The following is a 21,794-nucleotide window of genomic DNA, read 5'->3' as shown; positions in this document are numbered from 1 at the left end:
AAAAGAGCCCTCAGGGAGCCATGGACACTCAAAATTAAGCTGCTTGGTGAGATTCCCAAATTCTTATTCTCCCTCTGACTTACTGGTACCTGGCAGGAGCTCTGAGTGAGCTTGGATGTCCTGTGCAGCTGGGCTCAGTCAGCAGCAGCCTTTTCCCAGTCCTGTGTGCTGAGTCCCGCTGTGCTGCTCGAGGAATCCTGACCTCTTCCCCTCCCAGAAGAGATGGCAGTCCCAAAGGTTTGCTGTGGGCTCCAGAGGGGCAGCTGCAGTGTCCTGCAGGGCCGAGTGCTGTGGCAGGGCAGTGTGAGGCTCTGCCAGCCAAGTCACGGTGCTTTGGGGCTCCAGGGTCTGCTACAGCAGAGGACTTGGAGTGTCAGACTTCCATGGGGAAGGAAGCATTGCAGAAGATGCGACTCAGGGCTGGGGTTTTTTGGGGGAAAAAAGGCCTGATTTTTTAAGGATTCCTCTAGTGTGCCTGGATGGTACCCTTGGGTCACTTTTTTTTTCTTTATATGTTGTTGGTAGTGGTTTTGTGTCCGTACTATCTAGAAACTTCTCGTTTTAAAGAAAGTTGACTATCGGACTTCTCAGAGATGGAGACTTAAAAAGTGCCAAATCCCTCAAAAAACTAATTCCAGACTTGTCATCTTGTAATAAGATACATTTTCTAGGTATAGAAACATTTTTTAAATGGATGGAGAAGCAAATCAGAGCATGACATATTAGATAATATTGCTGTAGGTAGACAGCTGATGTGGATGTGTTAATTCATTTTCTTCAGTTCAGGTATATTGTTCTTATGGGAGTGTGTGCTTATCTTGCCATGAAATGCTTAAGGTAATCTATTATTCTACATAAATATTCAAATTGGTTAGACCAGAATCATACATAATTAAGACATTGAGCCATTCTTATTAATATTTTCCCTGGTCTATGCTGAATATAATTGATTTTGTACAGGAGCAATCAATTCAGATTGCTTGGCTTATGTGAAGGACATGGAATTAAAATGTCTCTGTTTTAGACTAAAAGTGCCTAATACAAAGGTTAAAATGAAGAGATATATTTAAAGTATGTATTGAGGTTTGTGCTGCCATCTTGAAATAGTTTATTTTTGGAAATAAAATTCCTGCTTTTACCTAATCTTTAGTACACAAAGCTTTCAGAAAATGTGGTAAAGGAGGACTTCTGATACCTTCTAACTATTCTGTGGCATTTACTGGGCTAATTTGTGGCATCAGTTTCTATGTTTCTATGAGTGCCTTGCTGATATTCTACAAGAACTTGGAGTCTGGTGGAGGGGAAGTAAAGAAATTTAGAGAAAGGGACCCAACAAGCAAGGAATACCAAAGTTAGCTTCATTCAATACCAGAAACAAGGCAGAAATAGATATTTAAATGAAGTTTGAAGGAAAATTATATTTACTCTTTTTTTGGTCTTTGTAATAACGTAGTGTGAGGACAAAACTGATTGAAACATTGAAATGTTCAGGTTTAATGTTAGAAATCTTATTTGATAATACAGAGAGTGCATGTTACAGTATATTTTTTTCTAGTACAGGTTAAGTTGATTTTTTATCATCTGGCTGGCTTTAAGATACATTACACGGTTTCAGTCAGAATTCAGTAATAGTGTGAAATATTTGTACAAGCAGCTTGCTGCCTTAATTCTGTACATCAGTTTGGTGGAGAATGCGGGCAAACAAAATTAGCAAATCTAGACCACTACATTAACTGTTACTGTGAGATAAAAGGTTAATTAAGAGCAAAACATGATTGTCTTAAGTTTATATATAGCAGTGATAATGAAAGTCTAGGGGTGGAAAGTAGTGAATGTTCTGTTTCTTCTTTTCTGTCAATTTATTGTGTTAAGTTGTATATTGAATATAATTGATAACTTTTTAGGTAAGGTTTCACAAGTTGAAGGGGTGGAATGTCATGGAGTTACTTTACCTTTAAGAAAGTTTAAGTTGCTGGGAACTGCCTGGCGTCTTTTCTCCTGACCAATTATCGGTCATTGCTGAGAATTGACAGCAGTTTAGGCCATTGAAAAGTGGGATCAACTTGTGAACCCTACCTTAAAGTGTAAAACCAGAGCTCTCTTGGTTCTCTTAGTTTCCTGGCTGGGAAGGGCGGCAGAGCCCCAGGCTTCCCGCTCCCTGCCCAGGCCATGCGGCCGGGCGGGGACTGGGCTGGGCCCAGCGTCTCCCGGCCGGGGGATGCGGGCCCTGTGGAGGGGGTTTTCTCCGGGCTCCGGCCGGGCCGGGCCGAGCCGATCTCTGGCTCGGCTGCAGGTTTTTTTGCTGTGGCTGGATTCACTGGAGACTGCTGAGTGAAGAAGGAGAGAGGGCTCTGGGCCTGCAGCGGGCTGGGCGCGGCGACTGCACTCTCCAGGGCAGCCATGAGGAGCTTTCCATCGCAGACGGCTCCAGCTCCTGCACCGGCCGAGGCCACAGAACTACCTACAACAGCCTGGGCAAGATTTTAACTCTTTCATTTCCCAGATGAGACTTGTGGATTAATCTTTTTATCCAGACAGAGAAAAGAGAGTGATTAACATGAAAAGAGACCTTATAAACTACTAGTGACAGGAAAGAAAAGAAAAGGTAGAGAATTAAGAAGATGCTTTAATTAAGCTGAAATATCTTTCTGTTAAAACTATGGAAATGGACAATAAGGTCTTGAAAACACTCCTTTAATTCATGACAGTATATAGGGAGGAATAGAGTGTTCAAAGTGTAAATTTTGAGTAAAAAGTAGAGTAATTATGGTACAGTGAAGTGCTGGAAGATTTGAAGCCTTGAGAGGCAATGAGAAAACTGTTTTCTGGTGAAGCTCACGGAAACAGATGAAGAAGACTTTTTGCCTTTGAATAACTTATCCTTAAAAATCCCGTCCCTAGACTCATGGCCCATACACACTTGGGATGTGAAAATGGGAGGAGTGGGCTCTAATAACAGCAGCTCTGGGCAGCTAACATTAGAGCAATGGAAAACTATAAGAAAAATAGTTTTTCTTGTGAGAAACTCCATAAATTAACAGGAAGAAACTTCTGTTTCTCTATAAAGACTGGTGAAAAGACTGTAGCAAGAATTGGGACTGTTTTAACCATCAAAGTTCCAAAGGTTTTGTCTCTTTTGTCATGTGAACAAGGGAATAGTGGGTAGACAGGGGATGAAAAGGTTTTTCTGGAAGTTTATTCTGGTGTTCTTATTGTAGTTTGTCAATAAACTTTCTTTCTTTTTCCCTTTTAAGTTTTATGCCTGTTTTGCTCTTGTTCTAATCCATATCTCACAGCAAGAAATAAGTAATTTTCTTAGTTATTGGTTTAAAACCACGACAATCAGCCATCTCCTCTGTCAACTCAGAGGGCACAAAGTAATAAGTGTATGAGCAGCAAAGAAGTAACAGCTACGTGTGTTGCATGCAGTGCAGTTATAAACGAGAAAATGGCATTTCAGTGGAAAAGAGATGGATGAGTGCCCCATGCTGATTTTGGCTGTTAGAAGAATCATCTGTTGTGCCCTGTACTTTCTCGTATTTTCTTGTCTTTGATGGATGATGGATCTTCCACATTGGTACACCCAACTTCCAACTCTAACAGGGGCTTGCCCAAAGAATGTATGCCCAAGGTATTTATTTTAGGAATTATTAAGGGACAGAATCTTTTGTTGTTGTTCTTCTTCAAGCAGGTTGTGCCGATTTCCTAAAGAACAAAAGTTATATATAGTTTGTAGACCAGTTCAGCAAATAGCTTGTTAATTTATGTGTACCAGGAAAGGCAATCTTTATCTTACTTTTCTTTACTTGTTTTTCTTCAATAGTACTCATATCTATACTCTCTTCCCTAACCCTCCTTTTATTTCTTTTGTGACTTTTGTTTATTCAGTTCTTTCTGAAGATAGTCTCTGTTTCTAAAAAATAAATAAGTGCAACTGGTCTTACTTATCCTTTCATGTCATTTCAGGCATCCCTGAAAGGTGCTATCACTCTCATCATTTATTCAAGGATCTGAAAACACTTCTGAAAAAAAGAATAAATTATTCTGTCATCATTAGTTTAGGAAAACCTTTTAAACCACTGAAAGAGATGAATTGGGAAACCATTAGGAGTAACTGAGCTTCAGTTAACATAGCTGTGATCATTTCAGGACGTGATTCCCCGCAAAGGCTTTGGAATTCCTTGTGGATATTGCTGCCAGAGTTTATTATTTTAAAAGCAATGCATTCAGCTCCAGTTATTGTATAACCAAATGTTTCAGGAGCCATTTGGCAGAAATGCACGCTGTGAGGCAAGGTGGAATATTTGCAGTCGAGTATCAAACAAAAGGTGGTTGAGTGAGGTGGACGTTGACTAATGTGAAAGAAACAGGTACAAAGGAAGGTAGGAAGAAGTTAGTTGTGTAATGGAAGTTGAATCAAATGATAGGTGTCTTTGTATTATTTATACCAGTGTTTTGAATAGTTGTGCTGAAAGCTTTATTTCAGAGATTACAGCTATAGCTAAAATGGAAAGAACATCAAATATTGAACAACACAGCCTAAGGAAGATAATTTTAAGTACCTGAGCTGATAGATACAGCATTTGAGACTGAGATTAAAAAAAGACAAATCACAACTGAGACCATCATTGACCACTTTAGCTTGGAAGCTGGGAAGTAGATGGACTCGGAGATAATTGCTGTGTTACATTCATCACATGGGGGGAAAACTGCCTTCCCAAGTGTCCTAGGAGAATTTTCTTAAGGCCCATTTTCTTAAGGTAGCTTCATTTCTCTTCACCAGTGCAAAATCTTTGAGTGATAAGACAGGAGGATATTACTTAGGCTTTAAATTAGTACTTTTTAAGCAAGTAAGTGGAGTTTTCTGCTTTCAGTAATTAATTATTACTTGTCTAGTTAGGGACCCATGTTGGGAAAAGCAGGAGATTCTGGAAAAGCTCAAGGTCTACATGCTCATGTTTGGAGTTCCTCAGTCTGACACTTACTGTGACAATCCCCTTGCATGAATGTCTGGTCTGTGCAGTAAGTTTAGAGCAGATGACCTCTGTGCTGTCTAAATTTCAAATTTTTTGGGATTGTTCAATCTACTGTAGTCAACTTTATAAATAGGGCTCAAGGTCAAAATAATCCACAACAGCTATTGTGGGTTACACAATACACAAAATTGTATTGTGGATTGCACAATTACACAAAAGTTGTCACTATTTTAGTGCTCTGATCTATCTGGGTCTGCTTTAGGCAGGAGATGGGCCTGGGTGACCTCTAGAGGTCCCTTCCAATCCAGATTATTGGGAGAATCAAATTATCTGTCATCCTGCATTTTCTCCCTCAAATGGACACTAACCCAAATCTGTTTTTTAAACCATTTTTCAGACTTGAAGCACCTCCAAAAATAACTATAAACTTGTATGATGGACTGTGTGCATTCTGTTGGGTTCACTTGCCCTCTGAATTAAATAATAATCACTGTATTTTTAAAACTGGGCTGTCACTCTGCTAGTGTGTATCAGTAGCTGTCTCATGTGCCTGAGAAAAACTTCTTTGTCACTCCTTATTAGAAGCTAAAACTCTGTTCCTCTCAGTCTTTGACAGCAAATGGAAGGCTGAGGAGCACTCTGAAATTCAGTCTTACTGGTTGAAACAAAGTAGAAAAGACAATTTAGATTTCCTAACTTATATATATGTCCTTATGAGGAAAGATTTTCTTTTCAAATTCAGCTAGGAATTCTTAAAGAATGCCAGACCAGGTTTTTTTCAGGCTTTCATTTTTCATATATATTACCCAAAGGATGCACAATGAGTTCTTTATTTCATTGAATTATCAGAAGATATACATTGTCATTTAAAAAAAATATTACTGCAGATATCTCTTTTGCAGAATACAATTACAGTCCCAGCAGAACTTGTAAGTTAAGCTATAAACATTCTAAAAACAACAAACCAATTTGTGGGAAAATGAAAATAAATTACTACAATGGAAACTTTTCAGTATTTTTTTGGATTTATAGTCAGCAATTGTTACTGCTTAATTGTTTTAGTAACTGACAGACGTGAGCATCTTGAAGACAATTCTGAACATAGTTTTCAGAAGTAATGTGGAAACTTTATAATGCTCTTTTAAAAATACATAAAAGATTAGCAAAGCTGGGAAAAGCTAAATGAGTCAGAGTTTAAAAAAGACCAGTGAGCTGAATAAGAGAAATGCTGAGAAGATCTTACAAAAGAAACAAAAGGTAATATAAGAAGTGTAATAAAAAAGGAATGGTGACTCAGGAAATTTTACTATTTTTAGTGACTTAGAAGTAAGTTATAGTAAAATCTGAATTAGGAAAGGTGAATTCTTTCTTATAAAATTTTAAATTAAATGTTAATCATTTACTTGGTAGTCTTTTCAAAGTTCTTGAACTTCAAAATTCCAAATTTATTTGTAGAGCAAAGCCTCCTGACTGTATTGTGTGTAGTGTTCACAGGTTTGGCCCACCTGTGGAGCTGTAATGCATTTTGGGGTGCTTGTGATCATTTGGCTGAGCAGTGGAGTGTAAGCCCAGGAGAGAGGAATGCCTTTCCTGACTTTGCCATGAGTCACCATGGTTAATCGCTTGCAGGAACCATTTTGAAGTGGAGAACCTAAATGAACTTCTTAATCCCGCTGCGGTGAGTGTAAAATTTCATGTCCTGTAGGACCAAGGTGTTTCTCAGCTCTCACGTGTCTCGTTGTTGCTGAGCACGCTGAAACGCTCCGTCTGCGCGTTGTTGCAGCGCACTGTTCTCTCAGCTGCTCTGCAGCGCCTGGCGGTGCTGCCACCACTGCTCTTGGTGAATTGTATAAAAGTGTGAATCAGAAACCAACATGAGAATGTAATCTTCCCACAGTGTCAACTGAGTTGAATGAAAAGCATGTCGAAAGCTAATCCTCCAGTAAACAATCCCTTCATTAAATCCATTTGCACTTGCACAGGCCTACTCAGTGGAGAACTTCTAATTTTTTTTATACGCTGTATGAAACTCATTTTTCCCACTGAAAATGGATTTTAAATACATATTGATAGAAGGATGTGCAGTGAGTCAAAGGCAAAACCAAGAACACCAGGGCATACAGACCCATGCTGTCACCAGTTGGCTACATGTGCTTTTAGAAACAGTGTTTTATTGCAAGTTCAGACATAAGGATTTCCTTTTCATTGTAGAGAGAGCTTTGAACAATTCCTCTCTTTCTCCAAAGAAAATGTTGACAATAGAATCTTTGATCTTCAAAAACTAATGCACATGACAAATTTAATTCATGTAAATAATTCTGCTGGACTCAGTAAGACCCATCACAGGAAGTTAAACATGCATAACTCTCTCAAGTAAAGACCATGCACGTGGCAGGTGTAGTGGATGTAGTCCAAAAGTTCACTTAGATAAAGTTCTCTCTTTGAAAGATGTAATGAAAATGCTGTCTTATCAAAAGATCATGTGGGTTTTTTTAACTAACATTTGAAGAAAATTGCATGCACTCAAGTTGAAATCTTGTAAAAGCAAGATTTATCTGGACAGCTGAATGGTGTTATAAGTGTCCATGTCATAGTAAAATAGTAATGATTTATCACATTTTTTATATTCTCATATTTTATGTTTGGTTTAATACTATGTGATTTTAGGAAATATTACTGCATAATTACAGTTTATTATTCCAGTGCTATGTTGCTATTGTCAAACCTTCTACAACCATGATGTAAGTTTTCTAGGCACTGACTTTCTTGAATATAATTGATTAAACTTTGAGCACAGAATCCTGTATGACACTTCAGGTGTTCAGTGATCTTTAGAAATAACCTTTAGACCTCAAGTTCTTGTGGGTAAAAAAGAGTTTCACTTAATAGGATCATCTAATTCAGAAATTCTCTAGTGCTGGACAAAAGTCATAAAATAGACAAGCACATTTCTTTTCAGAAGTACTAGCAGTCCTATTAGTAATGCTTTGATTCCTCCTGCTTCTTGTCCTGTTCAGTTAATTAATATAATTCTGTAGTGGAGTGGGCTTGTTGAAAAGCTGAAAACTCTATAACTCCCCCACTGTTAGGAAATCATATTAAAATTTCTATTTGAGAGTGACCTTGCTGCTTCCTTTTGTTGATACATTAATACCACTAAACCAGTATTAGGGAGAGAATGAGTTGTGTGTCCTGCTAGTGATGATAATATTTTGTTCTACTCTTTGAATTGTGATGTTGCTTACAAAAATAGGCTCTTGAATATGATTTTACCTAATTAAATCAGTTGATTTGGTAATTAATTAAGAGAACTCTCTGGGTCTGGTATTTTGAATGTGACCTACCCTTGTATCATCCAAGAAGACTCTTGATGAAAAGCCACCAGTATGAACACCAAAGACAAAACTGTAAGAGTTTTGCCTTATACTTTAAATTACTGAAAGTGGGGCTATTGAACAGTGGTTTTCCACAAAAGCACTATTCTGTTTCCACACTACAGTTTCTCCCACATTCCATTAAATTTATGACAGATTATTAACGTTAATTTGCACTTTTGGAAGGACTTTCATTTAAATAACTAATTACCTAAAAGGAAACTCTTCTTTTGCTATCATCAAAGAGTGTCAAGATCTGGAAACTACCGTTCTGCTGGTACAGTACAAATTAGAGTGATAATTAGCGCGCTGTTACTGCCTCTTTTGGTTGTAGCTGTTTGGGAGTAGTTCCTGCTGTAAGAATATGCTATGTACAATAGAAGGCAGTTTTTGAGTATTTTTTCTGTTTTCACTAATGCTTGGCATTGCTGCAAGTGAATGGGTTTAACAAAAGCTGGTGTACGTGAAAGATAACGATAAAACCAGTTGGAATTGGAGGTGCTGAGAGACTAGGTTTTACTGCTTTCTACAGGATTTTTGTATGATTCTTTTTAAGAATGCTGATCACACACTTTGTTTAGTTAGAAAAGACAATACAATGGGCCACAATCCCCTTCAGGAAGAGAGGTGTCACTTTAGGCCATTATATGCATCTTTACTTTTCTGATAATTTAGCCTTATGCTCTTTTAAGTTTCGATGTTCTCAAAGTCAGAAAGAGAGGCAGACACTGAATTACTGTGCACAGATACTGATATTTAATAAATTAATAAATACTCCCCATATCTTTACAAGTTTTCCTTCTTTGTGTTTGGGTATCAGACTATATAGATGTCAACCACACCCCATTCATCTTGTAGGCTGTCAGTAGTGTTTTCAGTCCTTTTCCTCTTTTCACTTGTTCAGTCAGTTTTGTTATTGTTCTGTGACTTCCCTCTTTGTCTCTCTGTATAGTTCTAATATTACCTGTTGAAGTCCTACATAGTAGCTCAGCTGTGGTTTTCTGTTTGGAGAGGGGAAGGAAAAGGTGCAGTTAGTACCTGTATTTTATGATAACCCCATGTATTTCTCCATGTGTGGCACAAAAAGCAGGTACTTTTTAAAATTTATTTTTCTATTTCTGCCATGTTTGTGGGAAAACTCCCTAATTTGTTTCTGTGGTGCAGCTCTCAATGCATTATGGATGTTGTGGGGAATAAACAATAGTCTGGTTTACCAAGGATTTTAAAATGCTAAAAAATTCAGAAAAACTTAGTTTTTCATTTTACACTGTAGGATTTCAATACAAATTATTCCAGTCTTATTCCGATACCATAAAAAAATCAAATTAATGTTTTCCTACCAGTGTTTCAGAGAATTTCACAGGATGTCTGCTCACACTCCCTTTGTATCTAACCACATACCACATGTAAACAGAACGAACATCTTAAACTGCAATATGTCAGCTGTTATCAGGCTTCCATGAAAAATGATTAATTACTATTTGTACTTAAGTCGTTATTTTAAAATAAAAGATACTTTGAGTTGCTAGATGTTAAGTTAGTATGTAAGAGAAACTGCAGAACTCAAAACACAATTTCTGAACAGAACCCAAACACAGTCATTCCAGATGTACAATCTCAGTGGACCAGGTTCTCTGTCTTTGCTCAAATTCTCATGGTTGTCTGCCTAGCACACCTTGCTACTTGAGAAGTGGAAAACTGGATAGGGATTAAGAGGAAGTGCACAGCAGGGGCAGGTGTGGTTTGGGGTCTGGTTGGTGTTTCCTGTAGCACTTGAGTGTCCCTTCAGCTGTGCTCAGTGAGTGGGGCTTAAAGGAAGGATTCTGGAGATTTCCATTTTCTAGACATGGTCTATCAGCCTAGACAAAGGCCTGGGTCAAATCTGATCTGTACCAGCTCTTGGGCTGCTCAGCAGAAAATCAGGCGAAAGTTGACATTTTACTGATTTTTCATGAAGTTTGGGTGGGAGTTTTTTGCTTGTGGTTTTCGTGTATTTTCCCCTCTGAGTATTATCAGAGGAAATACATATTTTCAATAATGGGTCGCACTTTCTTCTGTGTTCACTGTGCATTTGGGAATAGCAGTCTTTATGTAAATGTCTCATCCTCCACAGATTTGGTTATGTGGGCTGTGCACTGCTGGGTGAGCTCACAGGCTTTAGGCTTAGCTGGGTGGGATGCAGCACCATCCCACTGAAGAAGCCTCAGCTGTGGAATTTGTTTACTCTGTAATGTCATTGACTTTGGAGGCTTGCTAAAAAGATTCCTTCTCTCTGAGGGGTTATAGGAAGTTGAAGTTTGTTTGCATTGTGATTGAGAGCTCTTTATTTGATACTTTTTAATTACTATAGTAAGTTCTTTTATGCTGGGCATGTTTTATACTTGAATGAGACTTTGTGCACACGGTCACGTCATCCTGTACTTTCAATGGTTTCACAAAACCAAAAATCACAGCATCATTTTAAGCAAACTGTGATTTGTGGCTTGTTTAATTCAGATGGAGGAATTGGAAAGAAAATCAAAGGAATTACTTTTATCCATTAGAACAATTTCTTTTTTTAGGTGTGTCTGTACAGTAAAGGAAGGACATTCGGGAGGGAGTGGAAGCAGTGGCTCATTGACTGTCCCTGCTCCTCCATGTTAGCATCTCCTTGGTATGATTTTGGTCCTGGTGTATGAGTGAGGTTGGTTGCTTGGTTTGTTTCCAGTGCAGGGTGAATGAAATCATGTTCAGCCTGTGCTGCAGCCCACAGGGAGGTACATTTGTGCTGTGAAACCACGTGCATGGATTAAACGCTTTAGGATGTCAGTGCAAGTCAAGAGAAGGTGTTTGAAGGCTATCCCTTCAGAGCATGAACAGTGCTGGAGGGCTCCACAGGGCCAGGAGAGGACAGACCTGGTGCTGAGTTAATATCTTGTGAACAGCCTCCCTGGGGTAAACTGTCCCCCAGAGTGGCCTGGGAGAAGGAGTAGCAGAGACAAGATTTCAGAGGGCCGAGTGCAGTAACCAAATGGTTCATAACATGTCTGATCTGCAGAGTGGTACTGACAAGTAAATTGCTCCCCAGCACTGTTTTAGTTGTATCCTGTCAGAGCCGGGACTGGAGGTACCTTGATTTGAATTTTCAGTTACTTGGGCGTGAATCATTATTATATTGTGCAAAGACAGTTTGCAAACTGAACTTTAAAATAAATACTTATTAGAAGGCTTCTCTGGAAAACTTATTCCTTAATGAAAAAACAAAGGAAAAAACCCCCACTGCCACCACCAAAAAAAGCAAACCTCAAACCAACCAATCAACAACCCCCTCCAAAACCCAAACCAGACCAAAAAAACTACTCTTAAGTGAATTTTGGTGGAATACTACTTTTTTACTTTTGATGGATTTTGGAAAATACGTTCAGTGAAATAAACTGTGCTCATTTCCATAATGTTTCTTCTGCTGGAATAAAATATTGAAAATGTGAGATTCTTAGCACATGGCTAGAAACTGATAATTATTTAAACCAGCTGCCTAGTTGCAGTGTGTAGTGAGATTCATCACTGTGATTCACTAGCACATCAGAAAAAAAAAATGCCAAAAAGCAACCAAGTGAAAATGCTATGGATAGATAAAATGTGAGAAGTACTTCTTCACAGTGGGTGCATGGTGCTGGTTTATTTTTTAAAAATGTGACCTCTATTTGAAGTTTGATTAAAGTAAGTGATTCAGTTTCTGTTGGATCTGACAGTTACAATTTTGTTACTAGCTTTTCAAAATAAAATACATGAATAACACTTCTTTTTCATGTAGTTATTCACCAAACCATTGCATCTGTAAGTACAAGAAAATGATGCTCCACTGGAAAATTTCTGCAGGCCTTTAATTAGAAGCATTTCCCTGTAAGCAGATGAGTTTATTTGAGGAAAAGAGAAACTTACCTATTTTGTCCATACTTGACACATTTCATGTCTATTCTGTTATTTGCCTAAAGAAATAATGTACAAAAATTTACAGTGTAATTTCAGCATCAAGAAAAAAGCCACAATTTTTCCTGGCATTGATTATTTTAGAAGATTTTTCATTGACTCCAGTTAAGCCTCGTTTCTCTGTTAGGATTTTGAACATTATAACCAAAACTTTCCTCCCTTCCATCCTCATCCCTGCAGCAAATATTCTCAGCAGGGAAGGATGTTACGAGTTGCATCAAAAGTTTAGTAAGTGATTCATTACAATATGAAAAATAATGTGATTTATGTTTGCCAGTGAAGCTGTTCATTTTATTCACAGAACTGATCTTCAGCACAAACCAAATCCTTCTTGATAACAGCCCGTTGCAAGTTGTTGTACATCACTAAGACTAATGAAAAACAGGTGGATTCTTCCCATGTAGCAGGACCAGCTGAATGAAATGTAGATAACTTGTATGAATTGTTAGAGAGGATGTTGTTTTCCTTAGGGACAGTACTGGAATGTTAGGATTCTCTAAAGCTGCATTTCTGAACAGAAAAAGAATCATATTTTAACTATGATACCCATATTACTTTGTTTATAAAACCTGAATTTAAGTTGGCGTGGTAAAGAAGAGAAAACAGTGAAGGAAACTTAATTTTTGAAACCTGATCTCTGTGTGAAAGTCTCTGTGAACTCTGGTATAAAAATTTGAAGGGTTTCATTTAGAAACTCAAATCTGCATAGCTAAGTTTTGTTGGTTTTTTGGGATTTTTTTTAGTTTTGTGGTATCACATTCTTCAAGACTCGGTTTATCTTTCTCAAAAATGAATGAGATAGCAGTATTGAAGAATCATGAGCTGTGTTTACTGAGTATTCTATTTATGAACTAAATTATCTGCTTAATCTTGTCATTTATTACTAGTTTGATAGTTCTCTTTAATTAATAGGAGTTTGTTTTATGTGGGTTGATGATGCTGGTTTCAATCTAGGCATGTAGGGCTGTACAGAACATGGAAGTAGAGTAGGAGACCACCTGACTTGTGCTGCATTTTTATGGAGTGCCACCAAAGTTCAGACTGCCCTCTTTTTCTGGGCAGAATCAATAGAAGGCTGGAAAAACAAATTAGAACACTGAATATAAAACACTGGAGCAGTTAATGTATTTACATTTTCTAGTTTAGATATTCTGAATTTTAAACAAGTCTTTCATCATGTCACTGCTGAAATGTATTCCTAAAATGGTAAAGAAGAGCTGATAAATTAGATAAATATTTATTGTCATACATGCAATTTTCAATCTGAGAAGTAGGAGGAGGAACTTGTGAGATGTGGAGTTTCTTAATTGATGGAAGTAGACTGTGTGTATATTGGAGCATATTTAATTTTTGTTGCAAACTTAGGCTTCTGTGTGCTTTCAGATGCACAGAAGGGTGTGAGGATCATGATCATGACTGATGTCAGATTGCCACTTGTGGGTGACACTGTCTGGTTCTGGGTGAGGAGCGATGCTGCTGCACAAGTGCATTGACAAGGGGCAGTGTAGTAAAGTGGGGGTCAGGTCTGAGCAGCTCTGGGCCACAGTGGGCCATCCACTTACATCAAAATACACATTTATTTATGAATTTTAGATCTGCAGAATTCTCCAGATCTTACTAACATTGCAGTATTTTAACTTTGCTACATTAATAAGTACTTTTTGTTTTCCTGTGAGTCAGTGTTGTTACATTTTTACCTAGACTTGAGATTTACCTGGTAGGTGTGTGTTGGGGCGAAGAACTTACTGTTCACGGACAATGGCAAATGCTAAGAGCAAGACTGTCTTGTCTTGTGTAACAGATTGTTTAAAAACTTTATAAAAATTTTAAGAAAATCAAAAATCTTGCTAGTAAAGAGTATAAGATTTCTTTTTAAATTTTTTTTGTTCTACTTTCTATCTTATTGCAGGCTGCATGTCTTATTTTGAAATGTACTTTTGTGCACTAGAGAGGTATAATTTATTGTAAATGTTACATTAAAAGACTAATTTCTCAGGCAGTTGGAATTAAATTTCTTCAGAGACAAATGTTTCTTATGCACATTGCATAATCATTAGATTAAAAACGCAATTTCTTCAGCTTCTAAAACAAACCATTTCTTTTGCATATTGAAAAAGTTTTTAAGGAGTAACATCTTTAGAACAAGTGCATGTTCCTATTATATTGCTTCTGAAATAGCTGGGAACATGCAGTGATGGAAAATCACTAAACTAGAAAGGGTCACTCGTGAAATGCACAGTACCATAACATAAAGAGGAGGAATAAACAACTTTTTCAATGTCCTGCGTGCAGGGCCAGTTTACAAGCATGTGGTGGTGGTGGTGCTTGATGGGTCAGGCATAGCTTAATTACTGAATTTCTACTCTGCAGAGCTTACAACAGGAAAGCATTTTTGGGCTTGTCTGTTTCTGTTTGTCTCTCCTACAGAAAATCAAATACCTTGTCTGTGTATGTGAGCTATCCATGGTATGATGGCTTGTACCTCCCTGCTATAGCAGACTCTGCAAAGTGATTTTATTGTCCTCTAACCTTCTGGAACAATTTTTAACATCTCTTTTGCTTTACCAGCCTTTTTGCAGACTGGGAAGCCCAACAAGTACCTTAGTGGTAATTTAGAATCTACTAATGAAGTGTGGGCATTTAGCAGTGTTAGAATTTTCGAGCTGGAGTCACAATTAATTTCTTGACATATTTCTTGACTGTGCTTTTATTTAATAGAGAAGAAACTATGAACATTGGGAAATGGTAATCTTTATTTATGGCTATGATGGGAAAATGCAAATGAAGCAGTGAATTTTGTGATTAGTATTTTACTGAGCAGTCACTTACTATAATTATATGTTTTAGATCAGTGCAATTATCATGTTCTATTAACCAGATTATTTCCTGACTTCTTGTAGGATTCTGAGTAACAACAAGATCTTGTGGTTGAAGAATGGCTCTTTCTTCGGGCTGAGATCCCTGGAGAGACTGTGAGTAACTGATCAGCCTTGCTGCACCTTCAATTAAAAGTCTTTGTACTTTAAATATAGAAACAAACATCAGATAATGAAGTTGAGACGTTCTGAACTGTATTACACAGTAGAGTTTCTAGGCAGTGATCAGGTTAAGAAACAGCATAAAAATGAGTGCATGGGGATGGACGCGGAGCATACAGGAAAGCACTGCCATCAATTTGGAACTAAAATAAACATCCAGTCAAAGCCTTGTACTACACTATGTACACTATCACAGCGAAGCCTGCTGTATGTAATGGTAACACTAATATACCTGACATGTAGTTTGGGTTATTTAACTCGTTGGTCTCCAATACTTCTCTTCAGACCTATACTAATTTTATTTTTTCCCATGTTTCACTTATAGTATTGTAGTGTAATATAGCATAGTATTTTAAATATAGTATATGTCCAACAAATTGGACAGCATTTATTGCAGGAGCCAACAATGACTTTGATAAAGCTCTGTGGCCATGTATTTCTAGCCTGTATTTGAAGGGGGGAAGAGGAGCTCAGGAGCAGCTAGTGAGTTAGGAAGAAAATATTTGGAAATTTCAATGGAAATAAATTAGCAGTAACAGCTATACTATAATAACACTATTTTCTGTATATATAGGCCAGTAATTTGAGAATAATTGTGAACAAGCCTAAAAGGCTATTTTTTATATCTGTAGGCAACTTATGGTACCAGTACATCTAAAATGAGTAATTATGTCATGCCTATCTTAAAATATCTCCTGCAGCTTAAGCTAAATTACTTTTATACTGCTTTGTAAGAGTAGCTTTATTATGTAGAACTGTTGATATAAAATTGTTTCTACAATAATGAATGCATGAATGTATTCTGTGTGGTGTGAATATTTCCATATGCAAAGAAATGATGTATTAAAATCAACCTCAGCTAATATTTTTACTATAGATGTGTGTGATATGCATGCTGTTTATGCTTGTGGAATAAAGTGGGTAAGTATACCACCCTGAGATTTTTGAGTATCCTAAATGTGGTTTTAAAAATAAAGAACTTATTTCAAGGTCTGAAGCAATCCCTTAAGCACCTTGAAGGGTTTGGGTAAAGTGACTGTCAGAACATTTATGCTAAGTAACACTGGATTTTCTCTGCATATAGTTATAGTTGTATCAAATACTTTCTTTAATGTTAAATATTAATGTATTAAATTATATGGACTATTACGTACTATGGAACGGTGAGTGATGTATTATTTACTAACTGGTTTAATATTAGGATTAACAGTGATGTGGGGTTTGTAAAGAAGTCTACAAATATTTGAGGCAAAACAATTTAGAATACAGAATAGAATTACAAATTTATTGCAAGAAGGGAAATTAGTAAATTAGATTCTCATGTAATATTAGTAAATGTAAGTAATATAGTGTTTAGAACTAAAGGAAAACATTTCCTCTGAGGTTTTTTTTTTTAAGGTTTAATTTACATAGGGGAATTATACTGAGAATATACTTTTAAGAATTTTATTAGTTAACTAGTGAGAGAAATACTTCAACCTGAAAAAGACATTATGGACAAAACTAAGAACAGTGAGAAAACAGAAAAAGTGCCTTAGGTGTGTAGCCTCAATTACCACCGCAACCTAATTTAATTTTCTGTATTGATTTTTCACAACACTACAGATAAAATCAGTATCATCTCCTCTCTTTATAATTCTGTTTGGGTGTGGTGTTAATACAAAAGCCATGATTGGTCCATGAATCGAAGATGGAATTCAAGTGATGACATTCTCATGATTCAGCCGCCCTGTTTCTGTTTCATTTGGGGCCGCTCTGGCTCCATATGCTTCTTATCAATATCTGTGAGATCCCAGTTTCAGCTGGAGGGGTGAGAACAGCTGGAATAGTCTACTAGGAGGTGAGTGTGAATGAATTACAGCTGGATGAGTGCTCCTAGCTCTTGGACAAAGGTTTCCCCAGCTTTGCCTTCTCGACAGAATGTAATTCAGAGTTCTTCAGGTGCTCTAAATGGAGAACTGTGGCACCAACTGCTGTTGATATTTGTGATGTATCAAAATGGACCAAGAACCTTCATTCCTTGCCTGAAAGGAGGTACTGTAGCAGGAAAATCCAGCTTCTTTTAAAATAATGTTAAGTTTACAAGATTAGGTGCTTAGGAACGCGAGTGTGCTTAAGAATTACTCATTTAGTTTGGCCTTGCACTCCTTGTGGTCCTGTTCAGAAGAAAAAAGAAATGTGAATGCCATAGAGGAAAGTATCATATAAGTCTTTAATTTAGGTTTTTTTTACAGTTACCATGAGATCATGAGCTAGAAGAGTGTAAGCTTACATGGAAAATGAAGTCATTCAATGTCAAACTGGAAAAAATTAGAGAAGTAAAATTTCAGGTGGAATTGAATGACTTGTATATTCTTTCTCTTCCCTATTCTGGAATGCTTAAACCCTCTTTTTGGGTAAAGAATGGTTTGAAGCTCTACTCCTGTGAGGGACAACTTTCCCTCTATTATTTTGTTTTTCAGTGCATGTCACCAGGAATTGGGTTACAGAAGCGTCAGTCTTAGGTTCTGGTGATTTCTCAACAGCGTGTTACACGAGTGAGGTCCCTCACTGAGCAGTTGTATCAAAGTGGGACTCACATTCTAGCAAGCAAATCAAGAAAAGTTATTTAGCCCTTAACTGTCCATTCTAAGACTAAGAAAAAATTAATTTCTGTAAAACTAAGGCTATTGTAGCATTCTAATATAGTACATGAATTTTTTTTTCAAAATGTTTTTCAGAAAATTTCAATTTTTTTAACCATAACATAACACTGTTACCATTTCAGATTTTCTCAAGCTGTGTTGCTGCTATAGGAAACCTCATACTAGGTTTTCAGGGGATAGAGCCAACAAACCAGGGAAAAACATGTTTGGAATACAGTTATTTTCTGTTTAATAATTTAAAGATAGTACTATATTTAATAATAATCCATTAACATTAATTAAATGTGATAATGTCTAATAAAAATAGTGATCAAAATATATGTATGAAATACTAGTATTTTTACTGGGCATTTTGTAAAAATGCTTTGAAAAGCACTGCCTCGCAAAGGTGCACTTTCATTTTATGTATGTGTATGAACAGTGACTCATGAGTGATCTGTTGAGGTGGCAATCCCTCTCCACAGTTACAAGTTTTTGAAATTAAGAATTGCTGCCATGTGCTGGTTTGGAAAGGTTGGCTCACAAATGTGCCATGGCATCTGGATCATGATGTGCCTCTGTGCCACTGAGTTTATGCTGTAGTACTAACAGGAGTCATTAAGAAGTGAGGATCATAACTTAAATACTGTGAAAGAATAAAAGTTTTCTGTAAACTTAGATATTATATTCTGTCCAGGTATATGGTCCTTGAGTTGGAATAAAACCAGAAGTGTAGGTAAGAATATAAATAAACTTTTTTTGAAGCAAGTGTGGTAAAGGAACTGTTTGTTAAAAGATGAAGAGCTGTGTGGAATTTAACCAGCAGAGATCTACAGGCCGTAAATTCTTTAAATGAGAATGCACACCTTGAACCCATTTCTGTGGTACACCCTGTGGAGATGGCTGGCTTCACATTAAGGAGGCTGAGAATTCAGTTTGGATCCGAAACTCAGGGCAAAGACTTGACAGCTTGTAATGATTTCAGTTTTCCTTCAGCCTTCTCTGTCTGCAGTCAGTGTTCTGCCTTCCCAGAACAGCGGGAGTTATCACAGACATTTAAATAAGTTTTTCCTATGCTCTGGGTGCCATAAAAGAGCAAAGCAAGTTGAGCTTTCCAAGCCATGAAAAAGTCAGGTAGTCCTTTCAAGTAAGTCTCAGCAATCTAAAAACTAATTTTCTAAAATATTTGGAGGGATCTGAAGAGCTGAATTGCCTGTGTAATTTGGTGATGTAATTATTGCATAAATTGGAACAATATATTACATGGAGGAAGTCTGTGACAGTTTCCTTCTTTAGGAATTATTTTTATTTATTTATTTTTATTTTCTGGGCATGAGGTTAAGCATGCTTTTACCCAAAGGATCACAGGCTAGTGCAGGTTACCAGGTTACTTGCAGATGCCTTATCACAGCAGTATGTGCTATGGATGCTGCCGTGGAGCATTGCCATCCCCTCAGTGTGCAGCAAAGTGATAAGATTATCAGCTGTGGCAAGGCTTTTTATGCCTGAGGATACTTGGCCAGCCATAGTCCATGAGATGCTTCTGGGGACAAAGACTGAGGTGACTGGGCCAGGTGCTCCAGCTGTGCTGGACCTAAAGCCAAGACCCAGACTAGGAAAATAAATCTTTTGCCCTCATCCTGATGCCAGCTGGCACAAACTAATATGTACTTCAGCTATTATCCACACTGCTAATTTTCTTACTTTGCCCAGTTGCCTGGACAGCCCCTGCCCTGAGCCCTGGTACCCCTCACTGGGGCAGCCTGTCGTGGCTTCCCTGCTGGGGGCTCCTGGTGCTGTGGGATTGTGTGCTTGGGACTTTCAGAAGTGGGTGTATGAAGTGGCTCTCTCTCTCTCTCTTTCATAACCAAATGTACTTTTTCACTAGGTTTATAGGAGCATTATACCTCTGAGACTGTTGCTCCTTTGTGCCAGTGACTGAACCTCTAATGGGTTCAGAAGCTATTGGGAAGGAACCAGCAAATAAAAATAAAGAAACATACACAAACAGACCGTGGTTGCATAAGCAGTTTCCTTGGGAAATCAGGATGAAAGATCACTAAGCAAGATTACACATATTTTTCCCAGTTGAGCCAGAAGAAAAGCATGCCAGGCACTAATAAGCAGCAGTGACTGTTTTACAGAAACTTGCTTTGTTACATTTTCTAGACAAAGAAAAATAGTACTGAAGTATCTCTAAGAATTTAGCATTGAGTTCATTTTTTGTTTTAATTTTATTTTTTAGCACTATAGATGACTCTTACTCAACCAGGCCTCACTTAGATTGTATGTAGTTTTATTAAGTGCTGCTGTAGCATCAAGTTCCAATCACATATCAGTGCTGCACAGCCAAGTGTTGTCCTCAGCTATTTAGACAAGACTGCCTAAAAGCTATTTCCAATAGATTTCAGTGGGACATTCTGCAGCTCTATGTTGTGGTGTGCTATGGAAGTAATAACACACTACATTGAGGGATGAAAAGGCTAGAAAGACAAGCATAAAATATTAGACCATAGAAATAAACATGTTCTTATGCAGTTACAAAAATATGATATTTAGAATTTCTTTAGCAAAATTCAGTTGCTGGAAGTGTAAAATATAAAGGTTTGACATTTTTTAACATGAAATTTACATTTTCTAAATTACTATCCTCTTCATTTTCTCCCTGCCCATACATTTGAAACGTGCATGTGCACACACACACACAAAGAAACAGATGTTCTTCCTAGGTCCTGTGAAGGATTGGAAATATGCTTAAACTGTTAACAATTCTACTTTCAGCACATTGCGTATGACATCTTTAAAGTTAGAAACTTCTTAGATTAAATTTAGAATATGTGTTCTTTTTTGGATTGTTGTAAGAATAGAAAAATACTGGTTATTATGAACTCGTAATATTTCAGAGTGACAGCCGGGATCCAGCTGTGCAATGTTTTTGGCTTTTTTTTATCCCCTTGAAGATCTTGCAGCTGAGGAGTGTGCCCCTAACTTTGTGCAAGCACTTTTAACAGGAAATAAATTGATAAGCTTGGAGACCTCAAATGCCACTGAGCCATGTGTTTAGAGAAATGCTGTGATGGTACTCAAGGAAAGGGCAATCTAAAAATCTGTTTCTTAGGGCTGTTTCTTGTGTAAATAGTCATAGTGTAAATAAAACTATTCTGTTTGATTTAGGTTTTTTTATTTGGAGAAATATGGAGAAAGAAAACACTTAAGGATCTGAAGTTTTCTTGCAACTTTTTTTTGCATTTGAAATTTGGATTTAGTAAATTCTCTAGGTCCAGTTGGTAATGATAGCAAGTTATTTCTTTATTCTCAAAGAACAAAAGGACAGGTCCTGCATCCATTATTTTTTCTTGTTTAATAATATGTCTAAGATACCTGAGGAAATCTAAGCAGTTTTCCACGTAAAATTTCTTACTGTGTTGGCTTGCAGTTGTTTACAAAAGCTCATTATGCATTGCTGTTTGAAGTGACTGATGATATCTGGTAGATGCAGAAGGATGGGAATTGTCACAGGGGAGGATTTTTCTCCTGGAGCAAGACTGTGCTTTGTGCCTGTACTCTAAACTAGACTGAAGGCAATTCATGCTCCTTTGGGCAGCCATTGAACTTTGAGTTACCCTTTTGGTTTCAGTGTCAGATGAAGAGTTCATGTTTTTAATTTTGATGATGCTGGTGTTTGCATGAGGCAGGAGAGTTCCCTTTGTCAGTCCTAAGCACAGCTAATGTGGCTGGCAGGTTGATGTTAATTGGTAAGTGTGTTTGCCTGCAGTATGGTCTGTACAAAGACACTTGTAAATACTGAGCTTA

The 21,794-nt window shown here is 37.4% G+C and overlaps 1 protein-coding gene across 2 annotated transcripts in view; it reads left to right on the top strand.

Annotated features, from left to right (window-relative positions):
- The window catches only part of LOC102109717 (adhesion G protein-coupled receptor A3), a 260,456-nt gene that overhangs the window by 29,331 nt on the left and 209,331 nt on the right, over positions 1-21,794 (top strand). For both annotated transcript variants that reach the window (XM_005520645.3, XM_088059859.1), the window contains exon 2: positions 15,220-15,291. In XM_005520645.3, coding sequence (XP_005520702.1) covers positions 15,220-15,291 — 72 coding nt within the window. The remainder of the gene's footprint in view (positions 1-15,219; positions 15,292-21,794) is intronic.

The sequence above is a fragment of the Pseudopodoces humilis genome, chromosome 9, assembly GCF_049639895.1.
Source record: "Pseudopodoces humilis isolate 2021_Gansu_Grassland_sample_001 chromosome 9, ASM4963989v1, whole genome shotgun sequence".
Classification (NCBI taxonomy): domain Eukaryota; kingdom Metazoa; phylum Chordata; class Aves; order Passeriformes; family Paridae; genus Pseudopodoces; species Pseudopodoces humilis.
This window is presented reverse-complemented; position numbering and strand designations above follow the sequence as displayed.